General features: G+C 47.1%; 1 protein-coding gene across 5 annotated transcripts in view; it reads left to right on the top strand.

The window, feature by feature from the left end:
* MCC (MCC regulator of WNT signaling pathway) overlaps positions 1–19,181 on the top strand; it is a 434,517-nt gene that overhangs the window by 354,754 nt on the left and 60,582 nt on the right. For all 5 annotated transcript variants that reach the window (XM_044264127.1, XM_044264130.1, XM_044264140.1 and 2 more), the window contains 2 exons: positions 10,760–10,923; positions 12,913–13,119. In XM_044264127.1, coding sequence (XP_044120062.1) covers positions 10,760–10,923; positions 12,913–13,119 — 371 coding nt within the window. The remainder of the gene's footprint in view (positions 1–10,759; positions 10,924–12,912; positions 13,120–19,181) is intronic.

The raw sequence follows: 19,181 nt of genomic DNA on the forward strand, positions 1-19,181 counted from the left end.
GTCCCTTCATCAGAAAGCACTTTCCTTTTGTTTTCAAGCCCCACCCGTCAGAGCCCTTCTGTGCCTGCAGTAAGCTGGCACCTGGATCCTGTCCTCGGGCCCAGGATGAAAATCAGCAATTTAGAAAGTGCTTTGATTTCCCTGACCAGTCCCTGGCAGGAGGAAGGTCCCGGCAGTGTCACAAGGCATCTGAAACTGTTCAAACAGTAGCTCTGTTCAAACGTGGTCACACAGTTTGGAAAATAAAGGGAATTAAATAGACAAAGACAAGATGGGAATCGTAGCTTGGGACTTCTCTTCCCTCAGTCTGGCAAAGAGCTCAGAGAGGCTGGCTGTAACGGTAACAGGATTCCCTCACTTAGTGTCGAGCGTTTACATGCATCTTGGTGTGTAATCCTCAACATTTGAGAGGACGCCCTGTGGAGCTCCTCCTCTGCAAAACTGGGCTCACAGGGATCAGAGAGGGTGAGTCATTTGTCCCAGGCCACACAGCGAATCAGTTGCTGCTGTTGCCGGCGCCTGCGGCTCTGCGGATGGCTTCGCTCTTAAGCGCGGCTGCCTAAATAGCGAAACGTGCCTCCGGTTAGTGGCCCCCTCCCTGCAGTCCTTGGAGGTCTCCAGGGCTGACGGGGGAGGTGAGGGAGCGGCAGTGCCTAGCTTCATAGCAGAGTGTTTGTTGCTAATCGAGATCTTGCACACCTCCGTCTTAGAAAACAACGCTTTGAGGCCAAGTGACTCTGGGGGTTGCCATAGAGCAGAGCGCAGATGTGTGTGCACGGGCTCATCGCGGCGTGCATGCGCGTGCGTGTGCAGTTGCTCCCTGGCCGGCTGCTTCCCTGCTGTGTTGGTGGCACGGCAGAGCTCATCCAGAGCAGTTGCTCACAGAGCAAAATCCTCGGTCTGAAGGACCTTGGCACAGCCTGTGTTGAGTTCTGTTCCTTATTTTGAGCTCTCCTCTGGTTTTAGGTGAGAAATTCTTATTTTTCTGGAATCTGGCAATGCTCAGCTATTATCCCCTTAGGGATGAAAGGAAGCATACGATACCTTGTTTGCTGGTGGGATCACGGAGATTGAGATTTCCTCCTTATGAGTCGTTTTTGGAGGACAACCAAGGAAGAGTTTACACATGAGACCTGACTTTTTGGCACGGCAGTGACTATGCGATATGTTTAACGTTAAAGCCAGATTTTCCTGGCTTCATGGCGGATGAGGCTTAATGGCTTCAGGAAAAATGTTCCAAAGTGTCAAACAGGCACTCCCAGTAAGGAGAAGGGGGGTCGGGCAGGGAAAGGCAGCCCTCCCTCCTCCAGAAACGATTTCTGCAGGGTTGGGAGAGAAGCGGTTACAAAGGCAAAAGGAGCCTGTCTGGAGAAGATTTGCATTTTGTTAGGAGCGAGGGGACTAGACAGCCAGTTACTCTCCAGCAAAAAAATTTTTTAAAACAATCAGATTATTTTTAACCTGATTCTGGAACTTTGAGGAAATAGTCCATAGGTTGGAAAGATTAGATGGAGCTGAAAACGGCACCTTGAGTAGTGGATAGACTAGGCTGAGCCCTTTGTTGCCTGTTTTCCCCTTCTTACTTTAATTGGGCAGCTTAATTTCTCCCAAGAGTTTCACAGCGTTGGGCATCCCTGAGAACCAAGCCCAGAGGAGATTCAAGGGTTTGAATGTGGATTCACTGGAGGACTCTTTGAGGTGACTGAGCCTGGTCAGACAAGACCTGTCTGCAAACATCACCAAGGCAGAGTGACTAAGGAGTCCATCTAACTTATTCTGGAACCTTCCTTAGAGTAATCAAGCTTGAAGGCAGGAAAGGTCGCTACCCCCCATTAGTTTGTGTTATTTTGGAATATTTCCCTCAAATTGTACACAGTGATTTTTTTCAGCCCCTCAAAGACACTTGGGGTATAAGATGCAAATGGCAAGAGATTGCTCCATCACATTTGTTCAAAATGCGTTCCTATAGGCACCTGGGTGGCTCCGTGGGTTAAGCCTCTGGCTTCGGCTTAGGTCATGATCCTGGGGTCCTGGGATCGAGCCTCACATCGGGCTCTCTGCTCAGCAGGGAACCTGCTTCCCCCCATCTCTCTCTCTCTCTGCCTACTTGTGATCTCTGTCTGTCAAATAAATAAAATCTTTTAAAAAAAAATGTGTTCCTATAAATGTTGGGATTCAGGAACTCCTTTTTATAATACAAGTAGTCTTGATTTTCTAAACATCAAGTCCCTTCAGGTTAGATGGGTTTTTTGGTTATCTGAAACTCATGACACGTTATTCCTTAAAGCCAGCATTATAAAGAAGTGTTTGCTTCCAAGACCAGCCCGTGAAAGCCTATTTTTCATCTGTAATGGGAACAAAGTATGGGATCTCACGAGTGTTCCTACAACCCCAACCTTTGTTCTGGGGGAAAGGATTATGTCGACCCCATTTGGCTGTCAGAGGCCCATCGACCCCATTCTTCGGGAAGTTTTGGAAATTCTTCCATCCCTGCCACAGTAGGAGCCTCAGAGTCTGGGACCAGTACTTACCCCCTACTCTGCACTTGCCACTGTTCACTCTGGAGGGCTTGAGGCAAGGCCTGTCTAAATAGTGCCCTCGGGCTGAGATGGGAGACCAGGCACAGAAGACGGGCCCTTTGGACCAGAGGTTAGTGAGCCTGGGGGACAGCCGTCAGAGGTGATGTTGTGGAAAAGGAAAGTGACAATAGCAAAAATGAGAGCAAATGCAGGCTTTTAAGATGTGGCTGACATAGAAGTCCTGAAATACAGCTTCATTTTCTTGGGGAAAAAGAAACCCATCCCTCCTGGTGAAGTTAGGACCCAACCAGGGTGGTGGCTGGTGGCTCCCACCCTCACCCGTGCCTGTGGCCTTGGGGAGGTGATTTGGATTTGGCAGTGACCCTTTCTCAGGAGAGCATTCCGGGTCCCATGGCTGCACTGAGAAGTGGGTCATCCCTGGGGTCCCCACGTCACATCCAGACTCCGTGCCCCCATGTTCCGTCAGACCTTCTGACCTTGAACGATAAGGTGTTTATTTCCCCCTCAACTTTTTCTTTTGAAAAACTTCAAACTTACGTAAATGGTAGAATGAACCCCGGTGAACCCTTTGCCTAGACTGACCGGTCATTACCGTGACAACACATTTGATTTTGCCCTCACACGGAAATATTTCTCCGGAGCTATTTGGAAGTAAGTTGCAGACCTCGTGATGCTTCACCCTAAATAGATCAGCAAAACCTCTTAAGAACGGGGAGCGTCTCTTTTTTAACCACGGCGCTTTTATCATACCCGAGAATTTTAACCCAGATGGAACGTTATATATAGTCTGTATTCAAATTTCCCCCAAATGTACCATTCATGCCTTTTGTTGCTTTTGTTTAATCCAGGATCCAGGCAAGGCTCACACATTATATTTAGTTACCACGACTCTTTAAGCGCCTTTCATCTAGAACAGATTCCCCCACCTTTCTTGTCCTTCGTGACATTGACATTTCTGAAGAGGCCAGGTTTGTGGTGCCGCAGAAAGTCCTCAGTCTGGATGGTCTGGTTGTTTTCTTGGTATTAGATTTGAGGTGAGCATTTTCCCCAAGAATTCACAGGGGCGGTGAGATGCCCTCCTGATGGGGTGGCCCCGGGAAGTTCGCCATGGCAGTTTGACCGTCAGTGGCAATGTTGCGGTGTGTTCAAGCTGTTAACAACACCGTTCCTCTGCGTCCTCTTGCCTTCAGGAGACGCAGGCCCTGGGCCTGCTACACGGGGTGCAGCCTGCATTGATACTGCCTCATTTCTTTCTCACAGACCTTTCAGGCTACTCCTGGCTTTTCGTTTTCTGTGTTGCGTGATTCTGCTCTGGCTTCTTCCTTGCCGCGTGCTGCCTGGAGGAAAACCGCTGATGCAGGAAAGCCACAGCCGTCCTTGTGTCAGCCCTGGAGCCACAACAGGGGCCGGGATGTTAGGTCCCCTGGACATCTCTGCTGGCCTCTTAGCAGAACGCCTACATTGCCACTGAAAGAATCTATAGCTCTTTCCTCTCCTCGACCTGTCTTACAAGGTGCACGATGTGTGCCCATCAGAACAGAGGTGGGGGGACGTGTGCTGGCCCTTGGAAGGCCGTGGGGGTTGCGGTTATGCCCTGAGCTGCTGCACCGCACAGGGAAGGCCTTTGGAGTATGTGCACAGCAAGCCTACCATTGCTTCTGTTTCTCAGACTGGCTCAGTTTCACTGTGCCTGGAAGCTCCAGCTTGAGCGGACATATCCCCCTCTGGGGTCCACCCAACAGAAAGCTTTCTGCCTTCTGAACAAGCCATGGTCTGCCCCAAGGCAGGTCTTGGATTTGATAATTCTTTAGTGGTGAGAAGACTAACAAAACCCAGCTCCTTATAAATGTTGATGTACAGAAAGTCTTTCCTTTCTTTTACATGTTCAACGCAGGTAGTCTTTACTGAGCACGATCCCATGCACACTGTTGTGAGCATCTGGGAACACAAGAACTAATAAATAGTCATTTGTCCCCAGGGCTGGGCTTGGTAGGGTTGATATGTCAATTATAGGAGTAGATCCATTCTGGTACATTCTGGTAGGTACATAGCTCAGAATTAGGTTAAACCAGGGGAGTGTTCCTAGTGTCTAAAGTTTTATTGGGGTTAGGGTTTTTACAGGGGGTTCAAAAAAACAAAGAACAGGCAGCCTCTGACACCTCATTCCAAATGAACCAACTGTGACATAGTTTCTTGAATGGAGCTCGGGTAGGCTGAGTTGATCCTGAGGGAGAGAGAAGAAAACTCTAGTGTATCTGTTGAACGAAGCAAGAACACTGGTTAGGCTTGATTTTCACAGCCATGAGCGCCCTTTGACCCTTCTCCCAGGTTCCCCTAGTACTGGGGTCTTCCCTCAAACAGCAACATAAAAACCTAAGCCTCTGGGGTCTGTCAGAACAATTAACCCGAGCTGTCATGTCTTCAGCTCCTCTCTGGGAGAAGCCCTGCTCCGAACTGAGAGCCAAGGCAGGGTGGCCGATGGACGGGGGCAGCGAGCGGTGGAGAGGGAAGTGGAGGGGCGCCATGGCCATCCAAGTCCCAAGGGGCCAGCTGCCGGCCGCTCCACAGATGGTCGTGTGAGGAGCCAGGCCCGGTATTGCCAGACCTGACTCGACAAGAAGAGCCATAAATTCTAATGACTTCCAAATGCCGACGATTAATTCAAAACTGCTTCAGAAAAAAACAAAAACCAAAAAGGCCGTGCCAGACTTCCACTTCTGCTGTCCAAACGACAAGCATCCTCCTGGGCTGCAGGTGGCTGGGTGGCCTCCTCTGGTCAACGGGAGCTGCTCGTTCCATTTATTCATCTGTGTCCTCTCTCTCATTTTTACAGCAAATTAGACCACTGGAAGGCACGGTTTCGAGACCGTGTGAACTTACTCTTCCCAGAAATCCCTTCACCTTGTACTTTCATGGCCCACTGCTTAATTTTTTTTTAAAGGTTTTATTTATTTATTTGACACAGAGAGGGACACATCACACAAGTAGGCAGAGAGGCAGGCAGAGAGAGGGGGAAGCAGGCTCCCCACTGAGCAGAGAGCCCGACGCAGGGCTCGATCCCAGGACCCTGAGATCATGACCTGAGCTGAAGGCAGAGGCTTAACCCACTGAGCCACCCAGGCACCCCAACTGCTGCTTAATTTTAATTAAAGATTAGCATAAGAAGAAGCCATATGAAATCTGCCTCTCTTTGAAACTGGGTCTGAGGAGCTTGGTAATCACATTGCTTTACACCATATATGAAGTCCCAAATACCTCAATTCTTTCAGCATCTGTCGCTGAACACCCACTGTCTGTCTGGGGAAACCAGCATGCTTCCTCATCTCTGACAGGAGAGGTTTCATTTTTGCTCTGGCTGCCAGGAAGCTCAGGGCTAAGTGGAAGAGTCAGCCCCAGCAGCTGTGTGAGCCTCCATCGGCATCCTTGGCCTTTCCCTGGGTCCGGTCACTCTGTTTCCCCATTACGTGCGGGTGTTTGCTACAGCCCACTTCAAATTCTTCTTTGGAAAGATAAAAATAACCTCTGTTAAAAGCATGTATACCCTATATGAAGGGCCTCCTCTTGGTCGTCGGCATGTGGGGCCAAGCCGTCCCCTTTCTGGAATAAACAAGGCACGGCATGGCCTGAGGTGCTCCTAGCAGGTCAGCCTGCGCGTCCCCCTCATGACAAGTGTGGGGTTCGGTGCACTCAGAGTGCACTCAGAGCTGTGCGACCCTTGCCACCATCCATTTCCAGGACTCTCTCCTCCCAAACAGAAACCATGTGTCCGTAAGCAGTTGCCCCATTCCCTCAGCCCCCGGTGAGCTCTGCTCTAGCCCCCTCATCATTTCAGGGGAGTCATGTAACATCTGTCCTTTTGGAACTGGCTTATTTCTGGTATAATGTCCTCAGGGTTCATCCATGTTGTAGCATGGGCCCACATTTCCTTCCTCTCGAAGGCTGGGCAGCCTTCCCTTGTGTTTCTGTGCCACATTTTGTTTTTCTGTTCGTTGGCTGGTGGATACTCTGGCTGCTTCGGCCTTTGACTATTGTGTGTAAGGTTGCTGTGAACATGGGTGTGCAAGTATCTGTTTGAGCCCCACTTCCAACTCTTTTGAAATTGGATTGAGAAATGGGATTGCTGGAGGATAGGGTAGATCTATTTTTAACTTTCGAGAAACGGCCATAGAGTTTTTCACAGCAATTGCACCATTTTATATTCCCACCAATAGGGCACAAGGATACATTTTCTCTGTATATCCCTTTTTTTTTTTTTTAAAGATTTTATTTATTTATTTGACAGACAGAGATCACAAGTGGGCAGAGAGGCAGGCAGAGAGAGGAGGAAGCAGGCTCCCCGCTGAGCAGAGAGCCTGATGTGGGGCTTGATCCCAGGACCCTGAGATCATGACCTGAGCCGAAGGCAGAGGCTTTAACCCACTGAGCCACCCAGGCACCCCTTCTCTCTATATCCTTACCAACACCTTATTTCATGGTGCTGTTGTTGTTGTAAATAGTAGCCGTCCTAATGGCTTTGAGGTAGTATCTTGTTGTGGCTTTGATTTGTAAATGAGGCACCTTGTGCGCTGGAATACCTGGTCCCTGTCTGGGTTTATCCTGTTCCTCTGGTCCTCTGGTTTAACAAGAGGTCCCTTAATCTTTCTTGTAGAGACTCCCACTTGCCTCAGCCTGTGGTATTGACGCGCTCGTCTGTAGCAGGGGCCAGACCAGGCAGAGCATTGTAGGTCAGGAGGAGGGATTGAGAATTTATTCTGACTTCATATCTAGAGGAACTTGCCACAGACCCTGAAAGCTACTTCCACCCTGCGTGGAGCAGCACTGATGCTCGGGGGGAATGGTGGTGAGTGATTGGTGCCGGGGGGAGGCACTCAGGGGACCCAGGACAGCTGCTCCTGCCAGCCTAGCCACCTTGTCCCCCTAAACTGAAGAATGACAGAAAGACAGCCACACGTCACCCAATCACTAGTGGGACTTGTGTCAAACCACAGGGCAGAACTCAGTGGATAACAGGCGGGAGTATGTGGAGTTCATCATCCAGCTTGTGCCTTGGAATTTTGGCTTCCTAAGACCACAGAAAGCACTAACGGCCCTCTTTGGTTCAAAGGGAAGAAGCTCAGCTGTTTTCAACCTGGATGTTAATTAACACACCCTCCTCATCTCCCGATTCCCCATCCTATACCAGCACCAGATTCTCTGTGGTCCCTTTCCCCAGGATGCTAGTGAACAGCTGAGAGAAGAGACTGTGGCATTTCCTCGTCCATCTGTGGGACTCTCAGGGTTGAGGAGAGTCTCTCACTTATTTTTGTACCCTGCTGCTAGCCTGAGGCCAGGACTCAGCAACTGTCTGGTTAAGCAATGAGAAAGAAGTCCTGGCCAGATTTGTACACCTTCCCCCTGTTCCCGAGAGCCCAACATCATCGGCATGCAGCCTGCTTCCACCTCTCAGGTCCTGCCAGAAGGGCCCGGAGCAGACATGTCTGGTGTGATCACTGTAGCAGGTGGAGCTGTACTAGGGAACTCCAGATGGAACGGCTGAATAGAGCCATCTTTCTTCTTCATCCTGCTCAGAAGCACTTAATAATGCAAATAAATCAGGAGTGTATGTGAACTCCAGCTCCGTGGACCAGGGACCCTACAGCTCAAGGTAAATGATCATTTGGAGAAATTTCTCTGATTATTACTTAGAATTAATCATCAAATCCAAGACCAGAGAGAGTTCCAGTGGCACATGCTGGACCTGCTTACCTTGAGATGATGGTGGGCACCTGTACCCCTTCCCCAGAGGGCCTTCTGAATGAGGACTGTCCCCCAGTGGTTAGCAGCTCAGAGCATGGTCTGTGATGAAGACAAAAAGCATATGGTTGATGTAAAACCTGCTGCTGCTGGCCGTCTGGGTTTCCAGTCTATCTCTTAAATACCTGATGGGAGGTTCATATTTGCTCACTTGAAAATAATTCTTGATTGCCTACACTCTTCTGTGGTGGAGATACGGTGGTGAGGAAGATTAAAGTTTCTTCACGGAGCGCACATTTCAGTGGAGAAGAGATAATGAACACATAAGTCAGATCAGATAGTGGTAACTGTCACAAAGAAGATAGAATAATGGAGTAGGGACTGAGCAGGGAGAAGGGAGGGACCATGCCTTCGATAGGGAAGAGCGTGGCGAGGAGGTCCCATCTGACTGAGAGCTGAGTAAGCAGAGACTTGGGTGGAAATCAGTCTTGGCAGAGGAAACAGCAAAGGAGAAGGAGGCCCTGAAGCAGGCAGGGGATTGACATACTCCAGGGATGGAGAGAAGGGCACAAGTGTGAGCAGAGCGAGTGAGGGGGAAGCAGGCAGATGAGAAGGTCAGGGTCTGGCTGCATATGAGAGTGATCAGAAGGTCTTTAAAAATTTCCCCAGTGTCAAGCCCCACCCCCCAGAGACTATGATTTAATTGGTCTGGGGTGGGGCCCAGACATGGGTAATTTATAAAAGCTCTGCAGAAAATTCTACAGTGCAACCTGGATTGAGAACATCATCAGTCTTGATCATGCGGAGTCTTACAGACTCTGGTGAGGAGTTTGGAATTGGGCTGCATGACAGTGGGAAGCCATTAGGTGGCTTGGGCTAGAGGAGTAACATTGGACTTATATCCTTGAGAGGTTCACTTTGGCTGCAGTGTGGGGAGTGGAGGTTGGTGGTTGTTTGGGTGGTTTAGCAAAGAAGTGATGGTAGCCTGAACTGTGGTGCTATCCGTGGAGATGGTAAGAAGAGGTCCCTTTGGGGATAAGTTTTGGAGGTGGCACTCTCAAGGTGAATTGGGTTTAGTATGTGAGACGAAAGGAGATGAAGCTTGCCTGAGAGGTAACCTGAGTAACTGAGTGGATGGTGGTGCCATTCACAGAGATGGGAAGGAACAGGTGTGAAATGGAAGCGGAATATTGGGTCCATTGGTTGCTCTGAAAGCCTCAGGCTGTCTTCTCTTTAGATCCAGGTAGCTTAGAGATCCAGGCAGTCAAATAAGGTTGACCAAAAGATTCTCATGTACCGTTACTATAATACTGAGTTTCTTGGTGTCTTCCAAAGGTAAGCACCAAAAGCAATGGACTGTTTTAGTGCATGGAAGCTAGGATGAGAAGGGAGGAGGAGCGAAGATGAGAACTTGAAGACGTTGAGCTTCTTTCCCATAGGAATCACACTGGGTGTAGGGGAGGAATGCCTTTGGAGAGGTTAACACCTGTTTTCTATGACCCAAAATAGAAAGTTACTTGTGTTTGACTTTAAGGGAATTTTTTTCCCCCAGCAGAATTATCTTCTAAAATATTTGTAGCTCATACTAAGATTATAATTAATTTTTCTTCCCAGACCAGGCTCTAGATGTCCAGAAATTAAAATTAACCAAGAGCTTTCACCTGTGGTGGCTCAGTTAGTTAAGCATCCAACTCTTAATTTTGGCTCAGGTCATGATCTCAGGGATGTGAGATCAAGCCCCGAGCCATGGAGCCTGCTTAGGAGTCTCTCTTTCCCCCTGTCCCCCCGTACCCCCACTGTTCTTTCTCTCTCTTAAAAAAAGAAAAAAAAAGTAAACCAGATTTTAAATTCAGAATCATGTTATTAGAATGATTTACAAGACCTTCACAAGGAGAACAGTATGAACTTCAGTACAAGAGTTTGCTTTTTCCCTGAGGAAAAAGTGGTTTAAATTGCAATGGTAGAGTACCTTGTTTGGTCATATCAGGAAAAGGTCCTGATTAGATTCTCACTGAAGGCAAGGACTGTCTCTTACAGTTATTTATTTATTTATTCATTTTGAATGCTTAGTGTCTCTGCTTACTATGGGCCTTTTTGTTTTGTTGAGCAAAGTTCTGAGATCTTTGCTGAAACTCTTTCTGGAGTCATACTTGTCTGAATGGCTAGGGAGGAAGGTTGACCAGAAGGCTTCTGAAGTCCCAGCAGCCTCCTGCGAGACCCTTCCTTGTTCTTACCAAAGAACTTGAGACAGAGCTCCCTTCCAGGGAAAGACCAGAGCATTTAGCGTGACACGGCTGGCTGGAAAATGAGTCTGCACCTCAGAGGTGGGGCCAGCAGCCTGTGACATGAGGCCTCATCGCATTACAGTGTAGAACATCCAGCTCCATTGCCGTCCCATTTTACCCGACTGGGTTCCTCACAGTGAAACGGAGCGTGTACATTGCCTGGCTGCTTGCTGACCTCACCGTATCCACCTTCACTCCCAGATAATTGCAGTGACCTGAACTCTGAGCTGCAGAGGGTGCTGACGGGGCTGGAGAATGTGGTCTGCTGCAGGAAGAAGAGCAGCTGCAGCCTCTCTGTGGCTGAGGTGGACAGACACATCGAGCAGCTCACCACGGCCAGTGAACACTGTGACTTGGCCATCAAGGTATACAGCCCCCGCCCCCTGGCTGGCTCTGTGAGAGCCTATGAGGGAAACGGTCAGATCGCCTTCTTTTGAAGTGTGGTTTTGTTCAATACCCGTTAGGAATGAGTGTTTCTAAGAAAACCAGCACCACCCAGGAGAGGTAGGAGCCCTGTAAATTTTTGCTGGGAGTCAAGGTCGCTCGCTGGTGTTTTAGCAAAAATGACGATTTCGTTAAAATCTCAGACTCCTAGATTGAACCATATCATTTTATCGTAGTACTTGGCAAGTTGTAGGATTAACTCGGAAGTATCATTTGAGCGCTGAGGCCTCTAGTATTTAATTCGGAAGTTCCCGATTCATGGTGCCAATAACGGGGAAGGGAGTTCATGGCCTGAGTGAGTCATCTATCCTGAGCATGCTGGACGAGGCCTCAGCCACCCTTCCACAGCCACCATCTTGGTGCCTCAGGAGCACGAGAGAGGAACGGGCTGCGTCTGCCCAGACTCCTCATGAGCAATGGGAATGCAAAGGCCCATTGATACTGGGCCTCTGGTATCCGTATATGACTTCACCATAGCTTAGTAACTAGACATGGCAGTTCAGACTGAAAAGTCTGGGAGGCGCCTACATAAAGGAAAAATGTGACACATTAATTGAAAAACCCTTTGACAGTAGGCCCAAGTTTCTATCCATAGGAATCCTGGTAAACCATGATTCATATTTAGAACAGGCTGGTTTTCCATCTTATTCGTCTCAATTATAAATATATAGTTGATGTGGTTTGGGGAGGCAACCACGGGCGTTTCTTTTGTTGGAGTCCCCCAGGCCCTGTATTTGATTGTAATGTCACCTTGGGTGTTAGTCCTGGTCTCAGCACTAAGGACTCAGCATTGAGTCCTGCCTCAGCCCCCTCAGCGGGAGGAGGTCAAGGGTTTCTGCCAGCCAGCAAGGGACGGAGTGGGCCTGGAGCAGGGCTGAGGAGAAGAGCTTCAGATCTGAGGGGAAGCATGAAGCCCCATATGTGGAAAGTGGCGGCAAGACTTGGCTAACATCTTCATCGTGGAACCAATTCGGGCATCCAACGGTGTAATGCCCTCACATTTTTACATTTTTGAGACCACCTGTCTCTCCTCACATCTCTTCACATCTGCCTTCTGCCCTGCATGGTACTCCTCCCTCTTTTTTCCGTATCACGTGGCTTATGCTTTCTATGCCGAAGGGCAGCGGATGGGAACGAATAGTTTCTGAAACCAAGCAGAATTACTTCTTCCTTTTTTTCCCCTAATTTTATGCTTCTCTCTTCTCCATTAATACTACATTTTAAGTGAATTTGTAAAAATCTCTCCAAGTACTATTAAGAGTCTATTCTTTTTAGCTCATATCTGTCTTATTAATTAACGAAATCCCTGCTGTCTTAGAAGCATCCACAGTGAGCTTCATCTTTTCTGTGTCACTGAGGTTTATTTCTATCTTTTACATCTTGGGACTGAACCTCATTCACACCCTCTGAATTCTGATATGACACCGCAAGCTGGAAATGGCGATGTGACTTCTACCATCTTGGAGTTGCAAACACGGGAGACCTCTAATTTGGGAAACCTCAAGCTAGTTTTTGTATGCTGTTTGCCACGTCACACTTGCACTATGAAGCCCACTAACGGGCTTTCTGTCTGCTTCTATGTGTTTACCAACTCCAGAACATGGACGGAGGACTCAAGCATTTGTGTGGATGTGGCCGTTAGAGCCACAGATAGACAAACATACCATATAGGAACTATGTTGTTTGGATTCTGGGGACTGTTAGGAGACACAGACTGTGGCCCAGGCGAGTGACAGAGCCTTCTCTGAAAACAGGGAGAGGGTGGTTTGGGGGTAGTCATGGCTACCATTAGCAGTGAAAGGATCACAGAAGCCATTCCCCTGTTGACACTTGCTCCCTGTCCTGCCTATTTTTTTTTATCCTCTCCTTTGTCCCAGAGAACCCACCGGACTTGTCTTTGTGTTTTCCAGACAGTCGAGGAGATTGAAGGGGTACTTGGCCGGGACCTGTATCCCAACCTGGCGGAAGAGCGGTCTCGTTGGGAGAAGGAGCTGGCCGGGCTGAGGGAAGAGAATGAGAGCCTGACCGCCATGCTGTGCAGCAAAGAGGAGGAGCTGAACAGGACCAAGGCCACCATGAATGCCATCCGGGAGGAGCGGGACCGGCTCCGGAGGCGGGTGAGCGAGCCAAGTCCAACATGGCCAGGCCTTCCCCCTGGGCTGTGGGGCTGGAAGACAAACAAGCATATAGAGCCAAGGGCAACCCCAAGCGTTTTGTGGCGTTCATAGTCTTGGGAATCTCCTGCCTTTTCTAATCAGGAAGTCATTCTCCAGAGGGGAGTAGTTTGAAAGCACAGAGATGTGCAGGTAAGATTAAAACAAAACAAAACAAAACAAAACAAAACCACTCTTGTCTGGAATCACAAGTCTAAGTGGATGGTAAAATTCTGTCAGCGCAGTGATTCTCACACCATTCTCCAGGATATGCATGTGTTCCCCAAGCTCAATTAGAGTGTACTTCTTTTAAGATAGACCAATAATATTTTATAATTCACAGAAATATATAGAATTTTCCCCTTTGCAGTTCCTTCTGTAAAGTTTTCTCTAAATTTATAGTACCTGCTATCACCTGCAGTGAGTCTAATGTGAAATGTCCTCTCCTCTGGGGCATGTAGGAAGGTTACGGACACATATGCGTGTATGTGTGTGTATACGTAGGTACACGTGTGTCGTTCCTGGCAGTCACCCCAACGTACCAAATGGTTCTGTGGCCTGCAGCCGCTTCCAGAGCAACTTGCCTAGGACATACACCCATTGCAAGAGGAGCTGATATTTCAGCGGAGTCATGTTTGGGAAAGTTGTTAGAGCTCTCTGTTTTCTAAAGATGGAGGTTTTTTTGTTTTTCTCGGGAACCCACAAGTACCTCTTTGTTTCTCTGTGAATTTGATTCTGTGATTAGTCTGGAGTAGAGCAATGAGTTCTTCAGTCAGAAACTTACCCTCTGAACTTCACTTTGAATGACTAGACTGGCTTTACTCTTTCTCAGTCTTGGCGATATTAGCAGCTTGCTTTCCAGTTGTTCTGACTGGCCGTACTGCACACAGATAAAGCTAGCTTAGAGGGGAAAGGACATCTAGTAGACCCCCTCATCCTTCACCATCGCTCTTGCTCCCTTACTTTTTTTTTTTTAAGACTTTATTTATTTATTTGACAGAGATCACAAGTATTCAGAGAGGCAGACAGAGAGAGCGAGAAAGGGAAGCAGGCTCCCTGCCGAGCAGAGAGCCCGATGCGGGGCTTGATCCCACAATGCTGAGATCATGACCTGAGCTGAAGGCAAAGGCTTTAACTCACTGAGCCACCCAGGCGTCCCGCTCCCTTACTTTTAAACACCATAAGGTCAGCCTCTGTACACCAGTCTAAATGCACACACAAGTTTTCTTGGTTGCCATTTTGCATGAATATGGAAGAAATGACCATTTTTGAACATTACCAGCTCTTATCCTCATTTGTGGCTAATGCCATAGTTAAAAGGCCAGCATTCGCACCTCTCCTATCAGAGCATGATTTTGTCTGAACTCACGTGCCTAACCTGGTTTTCAGCCTCCAGCTGTACGGAATGCCTTTCTCCAGCCTGGCATCAGCAGGTGTAAATCATCCCAGTCAGCAAAGACTTTATCTGGGCAAGCTGATGAAATGTACTTAGGGCTGAGGCCCTTTCCGCCTGGAATTTCCTGGGTTACACTCCCTGATTGTTATGACTAATGCCCTAATTTGGCTTGCTTGCTATTAGTGTGCACATTCTGATGGTGCACATTTCATGAAGGAAATGCTGGTCTTGGTCGTAATTGCACATTGTGGTTTAGAATAAATGTCCTCCGCTCAACTTGAGTTACTAATGTAGAAGACAGCCCTGCATGGGGGACAAGCGAAGGATGAAAAGCCAGTCTCCCTTCTGTCCAAAAATGTTCTCCCAACTCTGGAGGTCAGCGTTAAGAACAGCACAAGGTGGAGGTACTATTATGATGTACCTGGGGTCACAGCTTGACCTTCCAGGTCACTGTGAGCCTCGAGCAAGTTACTAACCTCTCTGGGCCTCAGCTGACTCTGCCTTAAAGCAGGAATAAGAATGGTATTGAAGGCAGGAAAATCAGTTAACGCTCATAAAGCATTCAGACAGCCTTCATTCTGATCACACTTAACTACCTTTTAAGTTTTGTAGTTAATATTAGTTTTAGATCATCTGTATTTCCATTACATCCACATCATAAAATGTTGAGGAACTTGTGTCTCTTCCTCGACTGGAAATGTCCTCAGGAGTGTGGACACCTACCCATGGCTCATTTTCCTGCATTTCAGAACTAGTGGCGGGTCTCGTGAAATTTGCTAGCTGCCTCTGAATGCCAGTTTACTAGACTTTCAGTGTTGGATTCCTTCCACCCACCACCACCAAGTAGGAGGAATCTGTCTCTTGTTGTTCATTTTCTTCTGTTCTTCATCATGTGTCGCTCTTTGGAATGATGGAGGTACGGTTTCATTTCCATCTCTGTGACACCACATGATACATGGTTTGATGGCCCTTGCTGGTTTTAGAGCAGGTCTGAATTCACAGTTCATCAGAGTTCCCTGAAAAGCAACTAGGGCCACCTTTTTTTTTCCCCCCCATTACCCCCATTCAATGTATAGAATTCGAACTGACCAGATCAATAGGATTGGTGCTTGCCCCCCTCGCCTGTAATTAAACAAAGTGCTCTCAGTAGGTTTTCTAAGCCTTGCTCAAGATTTAATTAAATTAGATCTTTAATGTCAGTTAACAGATTGGGCTACTTGGCAGAGCAGTAACTAAAGAGCAACAGGCAGACAATTTTTATTATTGGCCCCAGCTCGTTATTAAATGAGATGATCATTTATTTCTGCATGCTCGGTAATACAGCCACTCATTTCCTCACACTTAAAGAAGTGGGCTTAATTTAGGCAAGGTAGAATTAATTACCCTAGAAAGGAAGCGCTCGGCTCTTCATTCATTGATTCGTTTCACGAATATGATTGGCCGTCTCCTCTGTGCTGGGTAGAGAGGTTGCAGTGATAAGCAGGACACAGTCCTTGGCCAGAAGAATGTTGGGGAGACAGGCAGGTCAACAGGTTGTTCCAGTGCTGTAGGGAGGGTGGAGCACAGAGGATGCCTGTACAGTCCACGGGAGGGACACTGGATAGTAGGTCCAGCTTCTTTACATTGTTTTCATCTCTTACCTAGTAGTTTAGGTCGACTGCCAAGTAGCAAAAATGATCAGTGCTTTCCTCAGGTAGTTGGGTAAATCATAGTCTGGTAAAGTTTTTGGTAAATCTGTGACCACAAGCTCATGGTTCTGTAACCCACTGAGTCATAGACTTGAATCAAAATTAGGCCACGCAAGTTCCTTCTGAGATTTTGTACAAATTCTTCGGAGTGTTCTGCAAATTCATGGCCCAGGGTGATGGTGGGAGTTTGTTCTGTGTACACATCCTACCTAAGTATTTTCAGCGTAACTGGAAATGAATTTCTTCAGCTTCTTCTGGGCTTCCTTCGTCCTTGGGATCTGACTTATGCTTTGAGTCTCTGGCCATCACCACAGTCAGTTCAAGAGACTAGAAGACACACTGTCTTGAACTAAATAAAAGTCACTCAAATCTCAAATTTTTCCCTCTCTACTTCTTCTGCTTTCCCTCCACATGTCTTAAAAACCCTTAGTGTTAGTTAATTGGCTTATCTGGGGCAGGGGAAGGGGGCAGTATTTCCACTAGTGATAAGTTGGTCTTTTCAAAACCTAACTGGTGTTACTTTTATGAAGGGATTTCATTGTTCTCTGTTTGAAGGACCCATGTAATACAAATGGAAGCCCCCAGTTCAGCTAAAATCTTTAAAAATATAAACGAGAACTCAGCTCCAGATTTTTTAATGTGGCTCCTTGGCCAGGAAAAAGGACAAGTAAATTTCTAGAATGCTACAGCGCCCATTTCCTCTACCTTAACCCCATCTTACTATGAGCTCCATAGGAAGTAGCCCCAAATCCCTGGTAATGTCACCTTTAGGAAGGAAGAAAGGGAAAGCTGGGAAAGGAGGAGGTAAAAAGAGAGAAATTTCCTTCACACATTGTACTATCTGAGGACCATGAACGCTGAAGCGTTTCAAAGTAACAATCCTGTTGTATATTCCTTTGGGCCATCTTTTTTTTTCTTTTTTTTTTTAAATTTAAGGTTGTAGTTTTATTATAACAAAAAATCAGAAGCAGCCAAAATAAGGAGGCACAGATCTGGAAGGGGTCCAAAGGCAGACATTCCTGTTGTCTTCTCTAGGTAGAACCCTGGATGATGTTACCTCCTCTTCAGGCAACACAAGAGTATTGCCAACCAGGGAAGCTCACTCAGACTTCAGTATCCAGAGTTTTTATTGGGGTTCCACAATGTAGGCATCATTGATTGACTTACTGGCCATGCGGCTGAACTAGGTTTCCAGCCCCTTCTGCTTCAGGAAGATGAGGCTGAGATTGGGTAGGCTGCTTTTAGGTTTGTGCTTCTGATAAGCAGACTGGGGCTGCACGGTGTCTGCCCCGTCCTTCTCCTAGAGATCCAGGAGAATGGGACAGTCCAGAGTTGTGCAGCTCTGTCAGGTATGCAACACACAGGTCAAGCGTGTGTCCCATGAACTCACCAACCAGGGCCATTTACAGAGTATCCTCTTCTATGACCTCAAGGCCCTCCCCTGGAGCCATTAGTTCTAAATCCCATTGGTGCCAGTTTCTAAATACAGAACTGGTTCCACACGCCAATTCTGCTTTCAGTATTCCTGTTCCCCTGCTGTTATCTCCAAGGGCACTCGTCCCATCAGTGGTCACGTTTAAAGAAGCTGGAAAGAAGAATCCAAATTAAGCCAAAGGGCCTCTTAGAAAGAGTAATCACCTTATAAATTGACTGTGTGTTTTACTGTGTAGTTTTTTTCTACTCATTCATTCATTTATAATATCTATTCACTAGTAGGCTACCCACCTCTACCAGGAAATGAGATTTCTACTGTCACACTGACGTGTCCCGAGTGCGGTCTGTCTCTGAAGCAGCCACTTGTTTGGTCTGAACTGTCTCCTGTCATATGCTAAGTCAGTATCTCTTTGATATTTTTAACTGAAAACCGGTAACAGTGGAGATATTTCTGGAAGTGAAATTGTTGTGACCTTATGTAGGTTAAATAAAGATTCATCTCCGATTTGCCTTCCTTGGCTTTGAGTCCCATCTGAGCTCTTTCCGTTCTGTCTCCCTCTCCATGATGCTTTTCTTGACCACAGTGTCTGGATATGGAAAATGCAGGGCTGCAAAATGGTACTTTATATTTACTATGAATTTGTATGTGTATAAATTTACATTGGCTATGTGTGCATGTATTTAAAATAGACCAGAACAATGTAAAAAAAAAATCTCAAAATAGTTATGGTGAGGAGGGGAAGCAAGTACCTGGGAGTGTCTGTCAGAGGCTACTCAGAATTTTCCACAGTGTTCTGATTTTTTTTTTAAGATTTTATTTATTTATTTGAGAAAGAATGCATGCACAGAGGGAGAAGAAGAGGGAGAAGCAGACTCCCCACAGAGCAGAGAACCCAACGTGGGGCTCGATCCAGGACTGTGGGATCCTGACCTGAGCTGAAGGCAGGCATTTACCTGACAGAGCCACCCAGGCGACCCTGAATTTATTTTTTAAATGAATATGGTTTTTTTGTATAACTTTTTTTTTTTAAATGATTTATTTATTTGACAGTGATCACAAGTAGGCAGAGAGGCAGGCAGAGATAGAGGAGGAAGCAGGCTCCCCACGGAGCAGAGAGCCCGACATGGGGCTCGATCCCAGGACTCTGGGATCATGAGCCGAAGGCAGAGGCTTTAACCCACTGAGCCACCCAGGTGCCCCTTTGTATAACTTTTAATAGGTAGAAATACATACGTAGACATAGAAGGAAAGCTAATATACCAAAATATTAACAGAGGCTAAATCCAGGAAATGAAATGTTAGGCATGTGTTTCTTCTTTATACTTTTCCTTAATTTTCAAATTAAACAAAAAGTGGATTATGGTCCATGATCCACACCTCCCAGCTTTAACAACTTGTAGTCATACACTGTCTTCTCCTCTGTCCTTGATGGAATTTGGTGCATATCTTATTTGTTCCATTTATTCTTAGGCATTTCTTTATAAGAAAAAGACATGGCTGGTATTAG

Source organism: Neovison vison, chromosome 1, assembly GCF_020171115.1.
Source record: "Neovison vison isolate M4711 chromosome 1, ASM_NN_V1, whole genome shotgun sequence".
Taxonomy (NCBI): domain Eukaryota; kingdom Metazoa; phylum Chordata; class Mammalia; order Carnivora; family Mustelidae; genus Neogale; species Neogale vison.